Here is a 20808-nt window from a genome sequence, read left to right as displayed (position 1 = left end):
CTACGGTATTTTAGATAATTAATCAAGAGTAAAATAAAAATTTTGTACAAAAAATATTTATTAGCTAAGTGGAGAATGACATCATCTTCATGAGACGTGACATCTCCCACATATGGAATTAATTACCACTAGTTTTCTATAAAAATATCTATAAAACTCACGACAAAAAATATACTTATTAAAAAAAATTTATTACAAAACAAAGGTAATAAATGTTTAAAAATATTGATTACGAGTACCCTAACATTATCCTTAATTATTTTAAAAAATTCCTAACAAATCACACTATAATGAGTTTTTAGCAACCCACACGTTTCATGCTCCTTTCTCTCTGCTAAAAAATAGCCCTTTTAGAAAACAAACCTGGGATAAATTGTTACCATGTTGGGTGATGAGTTGGCAACGCTGGATAATGCTCCATTCCTATGCCGGATAAGAGGATCAAAAGAAAATCTTCATTATCTTAACGAATATCGCACAATATTGCTTTCTTTCGAGATGTGTGAAGGAACATCCTTCTTTCCCTCTCTAACGTGTTCTTCTTATCGTTTTCATTCGGATTCCCGGCTTCTCTATCCTCGTTATTGCTGAAAAGATTAAGATTTAATGAAAGAACTCCTGTTTTTTTGGGCCTTGCTCTGTTATAAATGCCCTCCTCCCCCATCGACTTTTCAGAACCCATTTTTCTCTGTACTTACAGTTTTGAGAGAGAAGATGAAGTTTCCTTCTTCTTTTTTAGTTTTTCTGCTCTTCTCGAGCTTAGTTCACCAATGCTGCTTAGGTGAGCATCTGGTTTGGCCCAACGCAGGGTCTATGAGCACCGGTGGCCTGAGTCGAGAGCGATTTCCTCCTGGTTTTGTCTTCGGAACCGCGACTTCTGCTTATCAAGTCGAAGGAGCTGCACATGAAGATGGCAGAGGACCTAGTATATGGGATGTGTTTATTCAACAACCCGGTAAATCTTAAGAACAATCAAATTCATAATTCAGTCCTTGATGTCTTTCTTTATGTGAATTTCGGTTTTCTTTCCTTTTGAATCTGGTATCCTTCTTTTGTTCTTTGAAGTTTGTTTTTTTCTTTTTTGATTTTTTATCTCTCCTTTTTTTTTTTTTTTACCGAATTTGGTTTATTTATGTCACTGAATTCATATGATTATATAATTAACTATTTTGTTTTTTACAGGTATAATACCAAATGGTGCTACAGGAGAGGTTTCTGCTGATGAGTACCATCGTTATAAGGTATTTAACGTATTTAAATCTTAAAAAAAAAATTGCTTTTTTGTTAAACAGGACAATGTATATTATCATTAAGATTTTGACTGGATATTTTATTTTGATATTTTTTAAAATTAATTTTTATGGGTGTTTTTTTTTTGATGCAGGAAGATGTCGATATCATGGCAGATATGAACATGGATGCTTACAGATTTTCTATCTCTTGGTCTCGAATCTTTCCGGGTAAAAACTAGTATTAAGATTTTGATTTTCTTTAAAATTGGTTAGTATGTAGATTTTTTATTTATATTTACATCCGATAGCTATATTATAAATTCTTATTTATAGTTTGTCTCTAATAGTTGAATCACTCTTTCATCATGCAGAAGGTGCAGGACGAGTTAATCAGAAAGGCGTGGATTATTACAACAGATTGATTGATTACTTGCTTGAAAAGGGTATTTAAATGCTTATTATTCATATTTGTTTTAACTTTAAAATTTGGGTTTTGGATCATTTTTTAGTTGTTGAACTTGCTTATTTAATTGATAGTGGCCTTATACTGAATTGCATCTTACAGGCATTACTCCTTATGCAAATCTCTATCACTATGATTTGCCACAGGCCCTTGAGGATTCTTACAATGGGCTGCTAAACCGCAGAGTTGTGTAAGTTTGATGTTCTTTTCCTATTTTCTGGGTTGAGCTTGATAAGTTATTTTTTTCTTTTCATTAGTATATATCTTGTGCTTTAATTTTATTTGTTGTTTTTTAAACATGCCGAGCTTCTCAATCATCTTATAGTTTAAGAAGACCTTGGTCCACTCCAATAACTGGAATGCTACATTGCTACCCATTTCCGTTGTTTCTTTCGGCATCAATATGAATTTATTTGTCCTGTTTCAGCTTCAAATTATTTGTAAAAAAGATTCAGTGCTTAGTTATTTATCATCTTTCAGTTCATCCTCTCAGGACAGATCTCATTCCTTTTATTTTTGTTGTTAGGTCAGCTTAAAACTTTAATTTTCATGAATTTGCAGGGATGATTTCGCAGCTTATGCAGACTTTTGTTTCAAAACTTTTGGAGACAGAGTCAAGAACTGGATGACTTTCAATGAGCCTAGGGTTATTGCTGCACTTGGCTATGATAATGGCTTCCATGCTCCTGGGAGATGCTCAAATCCTTTTGGGAATGATGGGATGAACTGCACGGCTGGGGATTCCTCAACTGAGCCTTACATTGTTGCTCATAATCTTATTCTATCTCATGCATCAGCAGTGAAAAGATACAGAGAGAAATATCAGGTAAAAGATTCCTCCAACTATTGGTGAGATAAGACTTTGCCTCTGTTGATTTTGTTACTGAATTGTTGCCCTTGGGAAAACATACAGGCTACCCAGAAGGGAAGAATTGGAATTCTTTTAGATTTTGTGTGGTATGAGCCTTTTTCTAATGCTAAGGCTGATGTTCGAGCAGCTCAGAGGTCAAGAGATTTTCATATTGGGTGGTAAGAATGTTTCCCATGATGCATATATGGCTTCCTCTGGCAATTTTCCTCTTTATATGAATAATGCATATATGTTACTTCTGGCTATTTTCTCTTTATATGAATATAATAATTTGGTACTATGCAATATTTTTGGTTTACCTTGCTCTTCCTTTCTACCATTTTCTAGATTAAACCGAATTCAATGTAGTATACAACACAAACTTTACACCTTATACAAGCACTAATTTGTCTCTGTTTTTTATAGGTTTCTGCACCCAATTGTATTCGGCACATACCCAAGATCAATGGTGAGGGTTGTGGGTGACAGACTTCCAAAGTTCACGAATGAAGAAGTTGAGATGGTGAAGGGGTCTATAGATTTTGTTGGGATCAACCAATATACCTCGTATTATATAACAGATCAACATATTAAAAACGGCACTGTCACTGATTACCAGATGGATTGGCATGCTGGATTCGAATGTAAGTTTTCCCTCCAAAAAAAAACTGAAAGGAAGAACAGCTATCATATTGTATGATTTGATCAATGGACAGCCATCCACAGCTTAAACATTTATTTCTCTGCATTTAAAAGCACTTTAAACATGCATAGTTTGCTTTGATTGTCCCTACTGGTTCTCCATTTTAATCCTCCTACTGAGTTTGGCTCTGGTCATGTCCAGATTCTCGTGATGGGAAACTTATTGGACCTCAGGTGAGTTCTTTTATCAGATCTAATTTCTTCTATACATTATACAGTGCATTACACATCGAGATAAAGGGTAGCATCTTTTGTTTTCTGATAGTTTTGATGTAATCTTTCAAAAAATGTTGTACACCCTAGCCCTTCTGCGCACTTTATTATTATTATTATTATTATTATTATTGCTAGGGTTACCCTTTTTTTAACAAAAGGACCCTAATTTAGGAGGAAATGATGTCCAAGACTCCACTTCGTTTCAGCAGTGGATGTTAAATTTATATTCACTTTTGTAAATGAATTTTTAAAACACTAGATGCAACATGAATCTCAGAGCTTTAGGATTCACACGACAATACCGTGAATGATCTGCAGGCAAACTCTTACTGGCTTTATATGGTTCCATGGGGAATGTACAAAGCTGTGACTTACATCAAGGAGAACTACAGAAATCCCACCATGATTCTCTCTGAAAATGGTAACAATGCTACTTATGTTGTGGTTTTGCTTATTTTCCTTTTAGAAATAGCTTTGTTTTAATAGTTAAACAGATTACAAAAAACAACTTATAGTCCTCTTCATGAAACACTTTTGGGATTTGCTGATTCATGGAAGTGGTTCAATATGTTGTTTATTTACTTATAGTTTGGATTGAACAACAAATCTTTGTGTTTTGCTTGTTGGGTATTTACTGTTGCTAAATTATTTGTTTGTTTATCTTTGGTGTTTAGGGATGGATTATGCTGCCAATATTACCCTTCCTGCTGCATTGCATGATACAAAAAGAATTAGCTACTATAGGTCATACTTAATCAATCTAAAGAAGGCCATTGATGATGGTGCAAACGTTATTGGCTACTTTGCTTGGTCGTTGGTTGACAATTTTGAGTGGCGTTTGGGTTACACCTCGAGGTTTGGCTTGGTCTATGTCGATTACCAGACTCTTAAAAGGTACCCCAAGATGTCGGCTTCATGGTTCAGGGGCCTCATCCAACGGAAGTCGCATTAAGCAACGAGTTTGTTTTTTCAGGGTTTGATGACAGGATTAGTAATGTAGTTCCTTATTTGAGGGATTGAGAAACTTGGATCTGGTTAGATCATTAGAGTAGGAAATTGAACAGCATCTAGTAGCATATGATTTACTATTAGGACAGTTTTTTTGCTAGGTCATGATTTGCTCTTATTTGGATTATGAGTACAATTTATATGATTTGCTCTATTTAGGTTAAGAATACAGTTTATTTTTGTTGCCTTGGGTAATGGGAGAAATCTCTCTCTCTCTCTCTCTCTCTCTCTCTCTCTCTCTCTCTCTCTCTCTCAATATATGGTGAGGCATAGCATTAGTTTTTGAAGGTTTTAGACATTCTATATCTCCAGGCATTGTATAAAGCCTTCCAGATTGAAATGCCTTCCAGATTGAAACGGGACTGGGACCTTATGGGGCCTCCTCATCCCCTGCAAAAGATGTATTCCATGTCGCCGGTGAAGTGTCATGTGGCGTTGTCAGGGACTACAATGAAATGTTTGAAATGTTTGCAAACATGTCATATTTGGGTCATAACTTTCAAATCGTGCATCGGGTTGAGTGATTCTTGTATTATTTGAAGGCGTATAAAATCATCTACAGGCTAAATGACAAATTTAGCCTAATTTAGATGATATGTTTGTGGTTTCATAACAACTGTCTCCCATTTCAAGGTTCCATGGGTGTCGGACTGATATACAAGGTAGTCTCCTTAGGGAATTCCGCAAAGATGGGTCTGCCATAATTCAAAAAGGGCATTTAAGCTTTAAAGCTCAAGTCCTAGGTTTTGGGACACAGAGAAACTCAGCCAGCCAAAATGGGGTGTCTATAATTACCAACCTTGAAATTAAAGAATAACAGCTGACAATTTAATTTTATTTTATTTTTTAAAAAAAATAACAGCTGACAATTTTTTTATTTTTTATTTTTAAAAAAAATAACACCTGACATTTTGGACTGCTTAAAAGATTTATTAAGATTTTCAAATCAATTAATGAAGCACTTGTGGTATTACCTTATCTTAGTGATACTTGGAGAGATTGGAGAAGCTCTTGAATAGTGCACATTGAGCAAAGCAGGCATGGTAGTTGCTGTTTGCATCATAAGAGAATTAGATATCCATCATTGGAGACAACAGCAACAAGATTTTGCCACTTGGAATTAATATATGGAAATTGTCTCATGTGGGCTGGACCGCATGACTACATTTGCAGTCCAAAAAGTGTAAAGCATCCATCTTAAAGATGATGCAAATTGGTGTTATATCTAAAAACAATAGAAACTAATGATCCAAATGTTTTTGTATTAAAATTATTATTTCTAGTTTTTAAAATTTATTTATTTTATCATATTCATGATCTCCATGTTAGAAATTACATCTCTAAAAATTAAGTCCAAAAATCCATCTCAAATAGATTTATTAATAGGCCCGCATTTTTACATATACGGGGCTAGGCCGCATAGAAACTGGATCCTTAATATATTATTATATTTCGACAGTTTACAAGTATTGGCTTTAGCATTTTGCAATAATGACATACAACTTGGCTTCAGTATTTTGCAATAATGACATACAACTTTTGTGCTTGATTAGCTAAATATTCATTGACGTGACTTTCTTGGACATCAGTCATAAAGGGTTAGTTAGTGAGAATTTAGGCCCTTACCCTTGGTGACAATGGAGTCGGAGACTTTAACTTAGGGCGTGGCAGTACCACTGCCAAGGCCCCAAGCCCTCACGTCGGTCATAAGAAGACTGATTCACAACAAACACACAGTAGCATATGGTTTCGCAATGATGGGTTCCTTAGCTGGTTTACCACCTGTAATAGAAGCATCCTGAAGCCCTTTTATTTATGAACTTTGGAATTTGGATAATAGAATGGCTATTGTACAATAAAAGCCTTTTGTGCTTCCATCTCATTTTATGTTCCTCTCAATGTCTTCTTCGTGGAAAGATTCATTTCTCTTTCACAACATTTTAACAAGATAGGTAGATTTTTTAATTGAGAAAAAAAAAAAAAAGTATACATGAGGTCAAGATTTATTATAAAGAGCCCAGATAGAAACATGTTGGCAATAATCTCTGCTAATATTTTTAGTGACAGAAACAATCAACCGAGTTCATGGGTGGCTAGCTTTCCCATGGAATACAAATCATCCATTGTCAGCCAAGTTGAGGTAGAGTTGTGAGGGCAAAGATGTTGACGACCATGCATTCTCCAATAAAACCATAGATGAAGGGCCCCATCCCAGATCTCTTGAAAGAGCCACTGTGAAAATTTATTGTAACCCTCAAAAAACAGCTAGTAAACCTATCTCATGAGATGACAGGCCAGGTAAATGCCCAATGAACGGTGGGGATGGTCAGCCAGCAAATCAATGGCAGATGAGAGACAGCCCACCCCGACCAATCATCTCATATGAAATTTTCATGTTAACTAGGAACCTCCACAACAGTACCCTTTGGCATCTGCAGACAAGGAGATACATTTGCAACTCATCCAAAGCCATACTAAAATATCTCAATATTTACTAGCTTAAAAGAATGAAGCATTGAAGATTACCATCAAAGTTAGCATATAACCTGTACTAAATCACTGTGTCATAATCTTAAAAGTTGTCCAACTTCCCACGTCCATTTAAAGATTTGTTGCCACCTTTCAGCCTTCCATGGGTAAGTACTAAGTAGTTTCAAAGGGAATTCATCAGTGAATGAACCTCAAGTCTCAAATAAGCCATGCAGCAAATTAATGTGAACAAGAGAACAACAATTTTCTGATACTATCCACATTAGGGAAAAACAGATTCATTGAACTTCCAAAATGAAAAGAAGACTAGAGCAGTGGTCGAACTGGTCCATGCTAGTTCCGAGCCTAGTCGGAACCATGGAACTGCCCAAACCGGCTCATTGATTCTCCGGGGTTCTTTCCTAGTGAGAATAGAAATAAAAATAAAAAACCGGTGGGAACTAGTAGAAAACAGGGAGCAGGGACTTGGACTAACACACCATTGGTTTTGAGCTTCCAAGCTGGCTCGGCATTTTTTAAAATACTCATTTCGTCAAAACTTAAAGAAGGAGCAAGAAGAAGTAGAAGATGTGCAATAAACAACACAAATTAAGAATAGAAAAATATTCACAAACAGAAAACAAAAATGACATCGGAAAAGGAAAATTAACACACATACCCCATGCGAATACAATAATAAAGGCAACCATAACGACAAAGTAGAATAGTAAACAAAAGAGAATAAATATTTAGGAAATGAATCTCAAAAGTGAGGAAGGTAAAAGAAAGAAGTAATGGAGAATAAAGTAGAACCAAAGATGATACAGTAAAACCAAAGATTATGGAAACATAAGAGAATAAAGAAATAGAAGAACAATGTAAGGGAGTATGAAGTTACTAGACAAACAAAGCAAAACCAAAACCAAAATAAAAAAATGAAAAAAAAAACGAAAACAAATAGAATATTAAAAAAGGTGCGTTTTGTATAGAGCCTAGGCTCTAAACAATCAAATTAGAGCCTACCTTCAAATGCTGTTGAGAAATGTGGTTTCAATATTGAAAATCTTTATTTATAAAGTTTCAAGTTTCAAAAATAGTGTAGATCAACTTATCTATGAAAACTTGAAAATCTTGAAAATTGACGGTCCAAAAATGTGTTACAAAATACACTATTTCCAAAACTTGCAATCCAATTTTTTCTCATGTCTATACATCTTGATGTCGAGATGATCAATTTGAAGATATTTGGACATCAAAACAACCTCTTCTAGTGAAATTTTTGAGGTAGGCTCAAATTTGATTATTTAGAGCCTCGGCTCTATATAAACTTTTCCCTATTAAAAAAGAACAAAATGCCATTAAAAATGCAATTCACAAGAATAGAAATACAGGTATAGAAGAAGATAGGAGATAGGAGACGATGAAGAACATTTAGGCCAAAAGGATATATTTATGAATGCATGCTCAGTCTAATAGTTGCATAGGTGATTTTTACATATAAATGAAGCATTTAGAAGCGTGCTGCAAATTCTTCATAGACAAGCCAACAGGTGGATTTACATTGGAGGTATGCAGATTCTTTTTCTTTTTGTTCCAGGAGACACAGATTTCTGGATACATAGCAAGAGCACCACAACTTTCAATTCTTGATGCCAAATATGCAAAGGATGACTCAAAATCCACCATCCTTGGCATTCCTTTTACTTTCCCAAATCAATATGAAGTAAAAAACAAAAAAGTGAAGTTTGGTTCAACGTATTCCATAAGACTGATCTTACAAATATCAACATGGTTGAGGAACGCCGCTATAAAGGGCTAGAAGCCACACAGCCATTAGATGAAGACATTTCCATAAAGCATTTGGTCCTATCAATGCCATTTCTTCTCAGAGAATGGGGATTTATTCCAGCTTTGTGGGCTGCAATGATCCCTAAAGCTTCCCAATAATTTGAGACTTTAACCTGCAGTTTTCCAAATCCCATTGCTTTTATGACTAGTCCTACAAATAGAAAAACCATTCATGAAGAAAAAGAGTAAAATTTAAGGTAGAACATACTGCCTCAATCCCAAGTTTGTCAGGTGTTTCATTCAGTACGGTTTCATTCTCCTCGACAGCAATGATCAGAGGCTGCAACAATAAAGACGTATAAGAAGAAAACTACTATTAACCTTTTCAATTGCTGTAATTCCAACAATTTCCATTCTCTCTAAACTTTGATATTCTCAAATGATATTGAAAGTGGGTCCTTAAAACTACGTTGTCTCAAATGATATTGAAAATGGGTCCTTAAAATTAAGTTGGAATCTACTCTTTTAACAGGAGTAGGCGTAGAGTAATAACGACGACATTTATTGGGGACAATAGGCCACAAAACAGATGCCATACCTTCTTTTTAGCTTGTTTTGCAAATGCCAGAGTACCTTCCCCACCACAAGCATCGATGGGCACAATCACACTATCCACATCACTTGACAAAAGGCAACCACTCTCTGAGGAACCTGCACCTCTCACCACATATTGGGGTGCTCTGCTTAACCCAGCAAGGATACATGGTAAAAAGGTGTATCCGATCTGCACCACACAGATCAAGAGCCTGTGTGAGAGTGTGAGGGTGTGGCTGTGTGCGTGTGTGTGTGTGTGTGAAGAGAGAGAGAGATGCAGTGCCCTTGAAAACAAAGAAAATATAAATAACTTAATAACCTCTTCAGCTGCCGATTTTGGGCATAAAGTTGGATCTAGTGGGACAGGAGACAGAGCAGGAGCATGAGCACAGGGGATCTGAAATTTCTGAACAACTAGATGGCTTATAACAGCCTCCACTCCTGCCAACAAATCTATACCCTGCAAACATCAATTAGAGGAAGAATATCTCTTAAGGAGCATAATAGAATAAAAGTAAAATGTACTGATCACCAAGTAAACAGAAAGAAATACACATTAATATATTAGCATTTGCTCATGATATCTCTACCTTTCCATGACGATAATCATCTATGTCTTCCAGACCATCATCAGGAAACCGCCCCACAACTGCCACAGCATTAACTTGAGAATATCTAACTAAAGAGTCTACTGACCTTAGTAATGAATCTGGATGCCTGATTCGTCCTGTTGATTGGCCAGACACAGGATTGACCCATTTCTCAACCTGTAACAAAAAGATATAAATATTAGTCTGTTTTGGGTAAGGATGTTTTGGGTAAGGATGTGTCACAGATTTCAAATCATGTAACCGTGATAGAAAGAGCCTAGACCTTCAAGAAGTGCTATGATTTTGGCCATTGTAGAGTCAAATGCTTATAAAGCTGGAGAAAGAGAGAAGAATTTCCTTGGTGGTCCTTCAAAATGCCCACATACCCATCAGAGCTAGGGTTGCCAAACGAGCAAACATCCATATTAAGGTTAAGCTAGCCTTGGTCGGAAGGGTTCCACACAATAAATCTAGCAGTTGGTGAAGGACTGGAAACCAAATGTCCCTCCAATTATTAACAAAGTCTGACAAAAGGTGCATAGAACATTGTATCCCCTAACCCAGGATATTGTGGAGGCTTTTATGTGGTCATGGATGGATTGGATGCTAGTTTAACTTCCTTCAAAGATCTTGGAGTTCCTCTCTCCAGATGGACCACAAGGTGGCGAGTGTGGCAGCTCTCGACATAAAGAAGCCAGCATTCGAGAACTGGGGGCGAATTAGAATTAACATAGCTGTTTGATTGACCATAGTGTTGACCAAGGCCACCAATACATTGCAGATTTGAGGACCACAAGCTGGAGCACCTTGCAGTATAAGAATAACGGTCAATGTTCACTTCCACTTGCAAGAACATGACACATCTATTGAGCATAAGGAAGCCTCTCTGATGTAGCTGGTTGATGACAAGGATCCGGTCGGAAAGCACTATCAAGCTAAAGGCTTGAATCTTGCAGGGGACAAGGATGCTCCAAACCTTGTTTGTAATGGATGGTGCGGATTGGTTAGGTCCGAGGACTACAAAGAAGGAGACTAAGAAGACTCCGCTTGCAGAGGGTGACCATATTAGAGAGTCCCTGCCTCTCCGGGGTAGGAAAGAACCTTGTAAATTTGGACAACATGGTCGCCAACTCCTTGAACTTGTCATCAGCGAGGTCCCTTTCAAAAGTAGGGTTCCAACCCATTGCACCTTCAATGCTGATGCCAGAGTCCATAGCAATCCTTAAGGTCCTGTTTGATAACAGGAAATTGGCAGTTCTCTAGGGAATGAAAGTTCTGAACTTTTGTAAGATAGATATTTTGTATCTAGAACTGACAAAGATTATGTTTGATAACCTGTGTTTGATTGAATCTGGGGTTTTGAGAAAACGGATATTTGAAGTTAGCCAGTTTAACCTTTCATCAAAGTTTTTATCATGAGAGAGTTATATTCATTCCACGATAGAGAATTTAAAACAATAGGCCATCCATAATATGTCTAAAAAAATCTGTGGTCTAGATCACATAAAAAAGAAATAATGTGGTTGCAGATCACCATAAAATGGATGATTGAGAGCATGTTTGATTTTCTCAATTTAATTTTATTTTCTATCCATTGGACTGAGCTAAAATTTTAGGCATCGATACTTATCACCCTCATACACTTGTAAAACGTATGAAGAAATATCTTGAAAAATAAAAAGTACCCCTTAAATTTTGAGGGGTATTTAGGTCATTTTATTTTTGTTTAAATTATTTTTACAACTATTTCCGAGTGAAGTGCACACACACTTCAAATCAAAGTTTCAAAAAACGGCCCGCCCAGTGCCTAGGTGCCACTCCCAAGAGGCTAAGGCCTCCTAGGCTAGGGTTGGGAGGCCACCCTGGGCACCCACCAATCTTGGGCAGGGACCTACGATTGGCTACAAAAACGGCGGAAAACCCCCTTTTGGGGGGGCATTTTGAGTCATTTTGACCCATGAAAGGGGGGAAGAGAGAAGAAAGAGAAAGAAAGGGGGGGTGGTTCTAACACCCTCAAAGTGAAAAATACTCTTCTCAAACCTACAAAAAGAACAAAATCCATCGATTTTGTATTTTCTTTTAGTATCAAGAAATTTTTGGAAAGTTTGTAGAATCATCCCAAACCTTACCATATCTTATTAGAAACGTTTTAAGGTCCAAGTGAGGTTATTAGAAGATTTTTGGGGTGATATTGAACTCGGTATACACCCAAAACTTTGAAGCTTAGAGATCGAGCAAAAAGGTTGGTGTATTTGAGATTTATTTCCTCAGTTCGAAATGTCTTCCTTGGGGTCTCTAGTAGGAATGGAGATCAGGGATGGAAATATTGTATTAATCCAGATAAAAATGACGAAAATAAAATAATGTGCAATTTTTGTGGTCATATTTCAAATGCCAGGATAAATAAGTTCAAAAAACATCTTGAGGCTATTGGTCAAAATTCCTAGTGTAAAAAGGGACACTAAGGCAAAGAAGTTACAATTTTAATATATAGTCATACCATTACTCTTAGCATGATGTGCAAGTTACAAAAAAGAGTGATCTAGTGAGGCCGGGAGTGACCAGATTTGCTACAGCATACTTGAGGCTACATAGCATATGGGCAAGGAGGACCCCAAATCTATGTTCACTTCTGAGGATTGCAGCAGATGCAAGCGGTTTAAAGACTCCAAAGCAAAGAGGGCCCATGATATCATTCTTTTTAACGTTTTTTTAGCATAGGGTGGAGTACTCACTGAGAGTATTTATACCCTTAGTCAAGGTGCTATGCTTGGATGATAGTGACAAATATGGCCCAATTTGGGAGATTCTAGATGGAATGTGGGATAGACAGCTTCATAGGCCATCGCATGCAGCTAGGTACTATTTAAACCCAAAGTTTTCTTATGCTGACCTAGAAATTGAGAGTAAGCCTTCAATTATGGACAGATTTAAAGAGTCCTACAGAGACTTGTTCTTAGGCCAGATATCCAAGATAAGATATCTGCTAAGGAATTGATCTTGTAAAAGTGTGCATTGAAGTCATTTGGGAAAGAAATGGCAGTGAGGCAAAGGGCCAAATCTGATCAGGTGATATTTCATTTAAAAATTTTCTTTTAAGATTTTCAAATTACTAACCTTACAAGTCTTCAAATTTCACAAATTTATATCCGAAACTAACTATAGAGATTGCATCTTATTTGCAACTCAGTGGTAGACCAAGTATGGGAGTGCTCCAAACCTCCAAATAATGGCTATTTGGATCTTGAGTTTAACTACTAGCTCTTCTGGTTGTGTACGAAATTCATTTGAGATGGTATGTTTAATTGTTTCCTTGTTAACAAGTTACATTATTCTTCTATTATAGAAGGTATAGTATTAATTATACTTTAACTTTTTAGTTCTATTTAAGTCGAACTTTTAAATTCTAGATGGATGGCTCATGTAGAACTTCATGAACCTTTTTTTTCTTATAGGTGCATATGAAGAGAAGGAAAAGGCTGAAGCAAAGGCAGCTCATGATTTAGTACTCATCAGATATAATCAGAGGTTTAAGGAGAAGTTTAATCAACATGAGAAGAGGAATCCCATCGCTTCTAAGGATATGGAGAATGGTAGTGAGTGGTTGGTGGAAGACCCTAGGACTAAAGAGGTTTTCCATAGGGAGGATTTGACATGGGATGTGGTTGAGGAGGCCTCAAGTCCGGGTTCTGACCCTAAGAACCACTAGATCAACAACTACCATCGGTGCTTCATAGAAGAGGAAGAAAGGGTAGTAGGAGGCAGATTCAGAAGAAACTGAGGAGAAACAATATATTGAAGAGGGTAATGATTCATATGATGATGGCCATGACTCAGATGGACGTTCCAGGGAAGAAGATTCTGAAGAATGAAGATGATGATTGAAATTTGAAGATCTCCTGTGTCTTTTCTATGATATCATTTTGTATTGGCCATTTGGTCTTGTTGGAGACTTGCAGTTTATGAGTAAGATTTTATGAAGTATGGACTATGCAGCATGGAGTATGTAGAGTTCGAAAATTTGGCCGCCTAGCGGCCTAAAATACCTAGGCAGAGCACCGACGCGGCTTGTGTCTAGGCGCCTACCTAGGCGAGCAAGGCACTGCCTAGGCACTACAGTCAAGGCGGCCGCCTAGGCGCCGCCTCAACACAAGTTGACAAGGGCGGAAAAATGCATTTGGCTACAGTCAAAATAATAATTTCTCCCCACCTAAAAAGTGGGAAAAAGAGTTTTGGGGGACATTCTAAACCCCAAACCAAATCCGTGACATCTATTAGTTTTGTTTTTCTTTTTTTATATTTTTACACATTTGTAGATGGAACATTTACTGATTTGGCCTTCTATTTTGTGGATAGTGGCAAACTTTGGATGAAATTAATATTTTGTAAATATTTGATATCCAAAACCAAATATTATGGATATAAATTGATAAATAATAATTATATTATAACTTTTATCTTAATTAATAGTCCCTACCCCTCCCTATTCATGGGTGCCCGCCTAGGAGGGGACCCTGCCGCCTAGGCGATCTGGCCCCTAAAACACCTAGACTGCCTATGCCTTTTTGAACACTAGGAGTATGGTGTATGGACAATAAATCACTAACAAACTATGACTTGTTTTTACTTTTCACTATCTATTTCAGACTTTCAGTTAATCAAAGAATCAAAATTTTCAATGATTTGAACGTGTTTCAACATTCATACACATGTATTTCCATTTAAAAAATTAGTTAGAATACATATAAATGCATAAATATCATAAATATTTATTTTTGACACATACGCATATATGTGCGTTCGGACAACACATATATGCATATATGTGTAAATATGGGCATCTCAGGGTGCATGAGGTTCTAGGCAGCTGCCTAGGCACCCACCTAGGTGTTGGGCACCCTAGCCCCCGCCCCCCCCAACCACCACCAAACAAAACGCTCTCCTTCCTCTCTCCCAAAAAAGCAACATTTTTTGTAATGATGCTCCAAATTTCATCTCGAACCGATATTGGGAAAAACTAAAAATGGATGAATATGAGCAACTTTTTTAAAATGACCAACTAGTCCACATTGTAGTTCACCTAAAAGGCTATCAATCTCAAACATCTGATCTTGATTGGATGGCTGATAGCATGTCTTACTATTTGCATTTCATCTTTTATATATATATATATATATGATAAAAGCTGAAATTTGGGGTATCCATTCTTGTATCCCTCACAAATCTCCAAAAAATATAAAATAAATATTTCAAAAAAGTAAAATGAGCATTTTATCTTTTTTTTACATGCATGATAATAAGCTGAAATTGGGGGCATCTGTTCTTGTATCCCTCACAAACCTCTAAAACATTGAAAATAAATATTTCAAAAAAGTAAAATGAAAAAAATACACTGAATATTTGAAGGGTATTTACTCATTTTAATTTTCTCTTAGTCTTTTGTTATATTTTTAAATGTGTCCCAATGAGGTGCACAAACCCTCCAAAATCAGTTTAGATTTGCATTTTACAATAAAAATAAAAAATTCGTAGGAAATATATTTGAAAGGATTTTTTAGTCCATCAACCATTTCCAAACTTCAGTCTTCCATGGGGGGAGGCGGTTGGAACTGGTGGCACCCACATTTTTGTGGAAATTAGAAGTTCCAAATGGGCCTCTCACTGTAGCACGAAAATGCTACAGAAACCTAGAACTTTTGGATCCCAGAGGTAGAAGTTCTATAAATCAATTGCACCATAAAAGAGTTGGCCATAGAGGGCATAAAGAAATGTTCTCGAACCATATATTTTTCCAAAACTGAATTTTGTCCCTCAAATCGTCCCTGTATGTAATTAATCTCATGAAAAGCGAAGAAATATGGCCTACGCTTTTCCAAACCAAACCCCCAAAGCACAATGAGGAGAAAATCTAGGGAACCGACCCAATCGTCAGGGTCATGTTTGTCACGGATCACCTGCTGCCACAGTTGGTTATCTTGTGATGCAAAGTGCCACCACCATTTGCTCAAAAGGGCAATGTTACATTCCCCCAATTTTCTAATGCTGATGCAACCCCCCATTTTTGGTAGGCAAACAGTGTCCCATGCAATTTGATGAATTTTGAAGGGTGGCACTAGTCCAAGACCATAGGAAACCCCTCATGAGTTTCTCATTTTTGGCAGAATCAGGCATACGAAATAGGGATATTTGGAAGAAGGTATGTTTGCAAGAGTAGCTTTTGTCATAGTGTTAGGGACCCCTAAAGAGAGAAATCTTCCCTTAATGCTGCAAGCCTGAGAGATGGAATTTTTCTACAAGTAGATTCCTTAAGTGCTTCCCAGGTTTACCGATGCATGTAGGTAGTCCTAAATATTTCCAAGGCAGTGGTTTGACACCACATCTGACTCTGTGAGAGTTTGGTGCTTTCACTAGGCCTCAAACCTATGCCCATGATTTTCGTCTTGCTCATGTTTACTTTCATGCAGGTCGACTCCTCAAAGCACCATAGGAAAAAGCAAAGAGTGTCTAGCCATTCTAGGCGCGCATTACAGAAAATGAGTGTATCGTCGCCATATCTGTTGCACGAGTGAAAGCCTTTAAGGATGCCTATATGGTATAAGGGGTGTCCCTATTCAAGGTCACAGAAAGCAGCAAAGAGTGCCTCTGGCAGACCATTGAGGTGAAGAAAGAAGAGTGAAGAGATACAACCCTAAATCCAGGACCTCCATCGTCGACGAAGGGCCATTCTTGAGAGGAGCTCACCCAAAAGTTTCCTAGAGCAACTAGCCTTGTGGATAATCAAGGCCCAACTAGAATTTGTCCATTGTCCACAAAGGCCTACTGAGTAGGGAAGATCACAAGGTTAAGAACCTCTTTGAGACTTGACGCGAGTAACTTGGTTAGGATTTTGTATGTACTACTTATGATTTTGTATGTACTGCTAGGAGGCTAATTGAATGGAAATATTTGATATGTTATGCCTCTTTCTATTTTGGGACCAAGGCCAAGAAGGTAGCAGTCATTCCCCTATGTATGTAGTCTCTGTGAAAAAATTCATTAACCAAAAAGGCCAGGAGATCACGGCCCATAGTATCCCAAAACCTATTGAAGAGGAGGATTGGTAACGAGCTGGGTCCCTATGTCTTGTCCTGGCCTAGGGAAGTGACAACTGCCTTGTTTTGAGAAAGGCATTTCTAGCCAATCAGCTTTTCACTAGGAAGGAACAAGAAGCAAAGGTCAGTCATCCCAGGCCATGAGCCAGACTTGACTGTAAATTGCTTTTACAAGGTCGGTCAGTCATCTGAGGCCGCAGACCAGAGTTGGCTGTAAATAACTTTTAGAAGTATTTGACGATGACCCTTTGAACCTGAAGAGACTGGTCAGAGGTTTGGTTGCCAGCCGTTATCTGAGTGATTGTGTCAGCCCTTCTACTGCATGTGTATATTATAGGGAAGGGGTATACATGCAGAAAACATTGCACTTGTATTTGATAGCTCTAGGTTTTAGACTCTTAATGCCAAAGAGCTCTAGCAAATGGCACCCTAAAGCCAATATCATAAAGATGCTAGCTCTTCAAAACCCAGTAGATCCACAAATTGGGAACCAGAACACAGTCTTCCCTAGGAAAGAAACATTACATAATCATATCAAACATGTGAAAGCATGATTTGCACATAGTGAATTCATCCAAATCAAGCTTTATGTGATATTCTAGTCGTAGAATCAGGCACCTTGATCTTACATTTTTCAAATTTGCAACAAGACGGAAATTTATTAAATATCTAACCAATTTATTAGAGAATTCATAGTACATTTTCTCATTGTTGTACATTTGCCACACCCGACCAAATCTAGCAAACATAGAAACCAGAGTGCAGCATAGAACCATTCGTATTCATCACTTAGTTAAGCCAATTAACTACCCAAATTAACAAGGCCAACAGACAAAATCGCTAGACCAAGAAAAAAAAGCAGTACCTTTCATCACATTAAATATAACAGAGAAAGGGTATACAAGGTTGACACCTTAAAATGTAGAATTAAGGTGCACCTCTAAAATCCGTCAAAAAAGGTTGTTTTGATATTGGAAAAATACTTAATTAATCATCTCGACATCGAGATGTATAGATATGGAGAAAAAATGAGATTTTAAGTCCTAAAAATAGTACATCTTGCAACATATCATCTAAACCGTTCATTTTCAAGATTTTCATGTGTTTATAGATATACTTGATTTGAACTGTCTTTAAGTTTAAAATTTTATATTCTCGCACCATCCTAAGAATTTTTGACACCAAAATAGCATCTCATTACAAAGTTTGGAGGTGCACCTTACTTTAATCGTCTATGATTGCAACCTTGTGCAAACTGCACCCAAATATAAAGGTAGAAATTATTCTCTAGCATTACCATTTCTTCTAAATTGCAAATCTCCCATTCTCAACCTATGGAAACCCAGATTTCTCAAATAGGCTACAATTAAGAACTAAAAATAAACGCAAAAAGCTACGTACATGAACTAGCAATTCATTTTTGTAGTTTGAATAGAAAAACAGAGCAACAAGTTATAGATGGATTATGCAGTTCATGAACCTCAAGAGGGGTGTCTGTAACAATGTAATCCCAAAGAGGAAGGCCAAGGGAAGCCCTTGCTGCATCGGCCACCTGCAAATGGCGAATTCTCAACTCCTCCTCTATTCCACTATCCAAAACCAGACCCACCTGTACGCGGAAACCCAACGAAAGAATGAATATTTGGACTTTGAAAATCAAAAATATCTCTTTCTTCAAACAAAAAAAATACCAAATTGAAGAAAACAAAAAAAGAAAATCTTTTGGGAGTAAAAATATTAAAATAAAATGTTCAATCAAAAGGAATGACCAACTAAACAAATTCAACAGCCATTCAAAGACATATAACCAGCGACAACAGTAAAATAGTAATGAGCACCTATACTAAGCTCCCTCGGGAGCGTAGTTTACTTCTACTCCTCGGTCAGAAGAACTACTTGGGAGGATTTTTTTCAATCCAAAATTTTTGAAACCACAAGAATTACTCGATGATGATTCTGAAAAAAAAAATTTGAAATTTGAGTTTTTCTAACACTTAAATCGTACCATTTATAAATTGGATGGTCTCTATTCAATCTCGAGACATTATTTTTTTCATGTGCATATAGGGTAAAATTAGGAAATCTTTTCTTATTAGTTAATAATCTATAGGTTGAAGAGGTAACATCCCCAAAACTAGAGTCCTAAAATTAATTCTACTCCCGCGGAATAGAATATCTTTTGGGAATAGTAATTGCACTATTACACATTAAAATTTACAATAGGAGTTACTAGGGCTGGGTCGGGCCAACCTCGAACCTAGCAGGGTCCTTATCTTAATAGGGCCTGCCTGACCCCACCCAAACCTAGTTGAAAAGGCCATAGCGCAATCCCAGCCCTAGCCCTGTCAGGGCAGAGCCAAGGCTGGGGTCGGGCCTAGCCAAGCCGGGCCAAATACAACACAGGAAAAAAAATGAAAAGACGCCTGGCCCATTGACAAGCCTAGTGCCACTGACGCTAATACTACTGCCTTTATATTTAATATTAATATTATTATCCTTACCTTGTTTTGAAGAACAGGTTGAAGTGCCCAGATCCCTTCTGCAAATCTGTCGAGTGCATACCCTTCAACATACAGAGTGTTTGGCATTGGCCAGTACAGCATCGCAGCATTTAACACCTGATTTTCAAATAATAAAATAACTAATTAATTTGATTAATCTCTCTAAAAAAGTTCAACAAATTCGAATGTTTAACCCAAAAGCCAAAAGGAAATGGAAAACCAAAAACTATGACTTTTGTTATTCTCTTATGCAAGATCGCCCCTGTGATGCATAGCGTTGGCTCCTAAGAAAACAAAAACTCAAACAAAAACAGCTGAGTTTCCCTTGTTAATGTTTTAGAGAAGTAACCCAACATTTGAAATTATTAAAAAAAGATGAATTTGAATGAACTTGTGCTGAAATTTTGGGAAACTAAAGCTTGGTCCTTAAATTTATGGCAGAGAACTAAATTGGGGAATGGGGGGTGAGAAATGAGAAGAGAGAAAGAAATGACTGAAAAATGAGGTTTGAGACGAGATAATAGAGAGAGGGTGTGGGGGGGCGAAAACACAGATGAGACATGTGATCAATAAAAGCGATCACTAACATTGGGGTGTGAGATGAGAGTGTCGACAATGGAAGAGAGAGCTCGAGCAACAGGCAAAGCATCTCCAGCATAGCCACCGATGGAGGCACCAACCCCAGTGGGAACTATCAGCACGCTTGCGTAAGGCCTGTAAAACTGCACATTGCACAAACTCATTAGCAAAGCGAGAGAGACTTTCAAGAAGAGACTCAAGACAGACCTTTGAAGGCGAAGGGGGCAAGTAGGATTGAACAATTGGTTTTGTCGGTAATACATTCCTCCTCTTACAATGTGAGAGTAAAGAAGTTGCAGAGGGAAGGAAGGGGCAGCTCAAGGATACAGCCGCCATTAGAGGGTAATCTTGAGTTCATGGTGTGTTTTAAAAGTAGGCGATTCCCAATCCGGATGTGCCATCGGTCGAGATTGAACTGGAAGTAGGACGGCATGGTCCTGCATCCACCAATGGTTTCCCTTAGGAACCACCCTTTACTCAAGTTTTTTTTCTCTCTTTTGTAAGATTAAACAATATTTTCATTAAATAAGGTTACATTGAGGGTTTGAAAACCTCGGCGTAACTTGAGAGAGTTGGGCGATTTTCAATAGTGAATCGCCGTTGCAGGCCGGTTCTCAATAGTAATTCACCCAAGAATACGCGCTACACAGTGTTTTTAACGATTTTCATGGTTTTTTGTCATTTTCTTATCATTTTTTATCTTTTTCAGCTTTAAAATCGAATCT

General features: G+C 37.3%; 2 protein-coding genes across 6 annotated transcripts; one reads left to right on the top strand and one right to left on the bottom strand.

Annotated features, from left to right (window-relative positions):
- Positions 1–401: 401 nt before the first annotated feature.
- Positions 402–4663, top strand: LOC18435165 (beta-glucosidase 44). Its single transcript, XM_006845216.4, has 11 exons — positions 402–955; positions 1183–1241; positions 1385–1460; positions 1604–1675; positions 1798–1885; positions 2257–2521; positions 2609–2724; positions 2972–3189; positions 3390–3421; positions 3782–3884; positions 4138–4663. Exons 1-11 carry the CDS (start codon positions 607–609, stop codon positions 4413–4415), a joined length of 1656 nt encoding a protein of 551 aa, XP_006845279.2. The 5' UTR covers positions 402–606; the 3' UTR covers positions 4416–4663.
- Positions 4664–6503: 1840 nt separating this feature from the next.
- LOC18435166 (uncharacterized) lies at positions 6504–20580 on the bottom strand. Of its 5 annotated transcripts, none has more exons than XR_002281035.2 (11): positions 20291–20580; positions 20092–20226; positions 19505–19621; positions 18484–18612; positions 9913–10089; positions 9642–9782; positions 9327–9512; positions 8997–9068; positions 8719–8901; positions 6998–7114; positions 6504–6903 (listed from the first exon to the last, which is right to left on the bottom strand). XR_002281035.2 is itself a non-coding variant. In XM_006845217.4 (9 exons), the coding sequence occupies exons 1-9, from the start codon at positions 20417–20419 to the stop codon at positions 8746–8748; spliced, it is 1242 nt and encodes a 413-aa protein (XP_006845280.1). In that variant the 5' UTR covers positions 20420–20580; the 3' UTR covers positions 8371–8745. The 5 variants fall into 5 exon arrangements, 1 of the variants encoding a protein (XP_006845280.1); XR_002281034.2 differs by having other exon boundaries at positions 7018–7114; XR_016047016.1 differs by having other exon boundaries at positions 7018–7114; positions 10019–10089.
- Positions 20581–20808: the final 228 nt, after the last annotated feature.

This window comes from Amborella trichopoda, chromosome 13 (genome assembly GCF_054954075.1).
Source record: "Amborella trichopoda isolate Santa Cruz 75 chromosome 13, AtrichopodaSantaCruz75HAP2 v2.0, whole genome shotgun sequence".
Taxonomy (NCBI): Eukaryota; Viridiplantae; Streptophyta; class Magnoliopsida; order Amborellales; family Amborellaceae; genus Amborella; species Amborella trichopoda.
The sequence above is the reverse complement of the archived record's forward strand: the minus strand, read 5'-3'. Positions and strand labels throughout refer to the sequence as shown.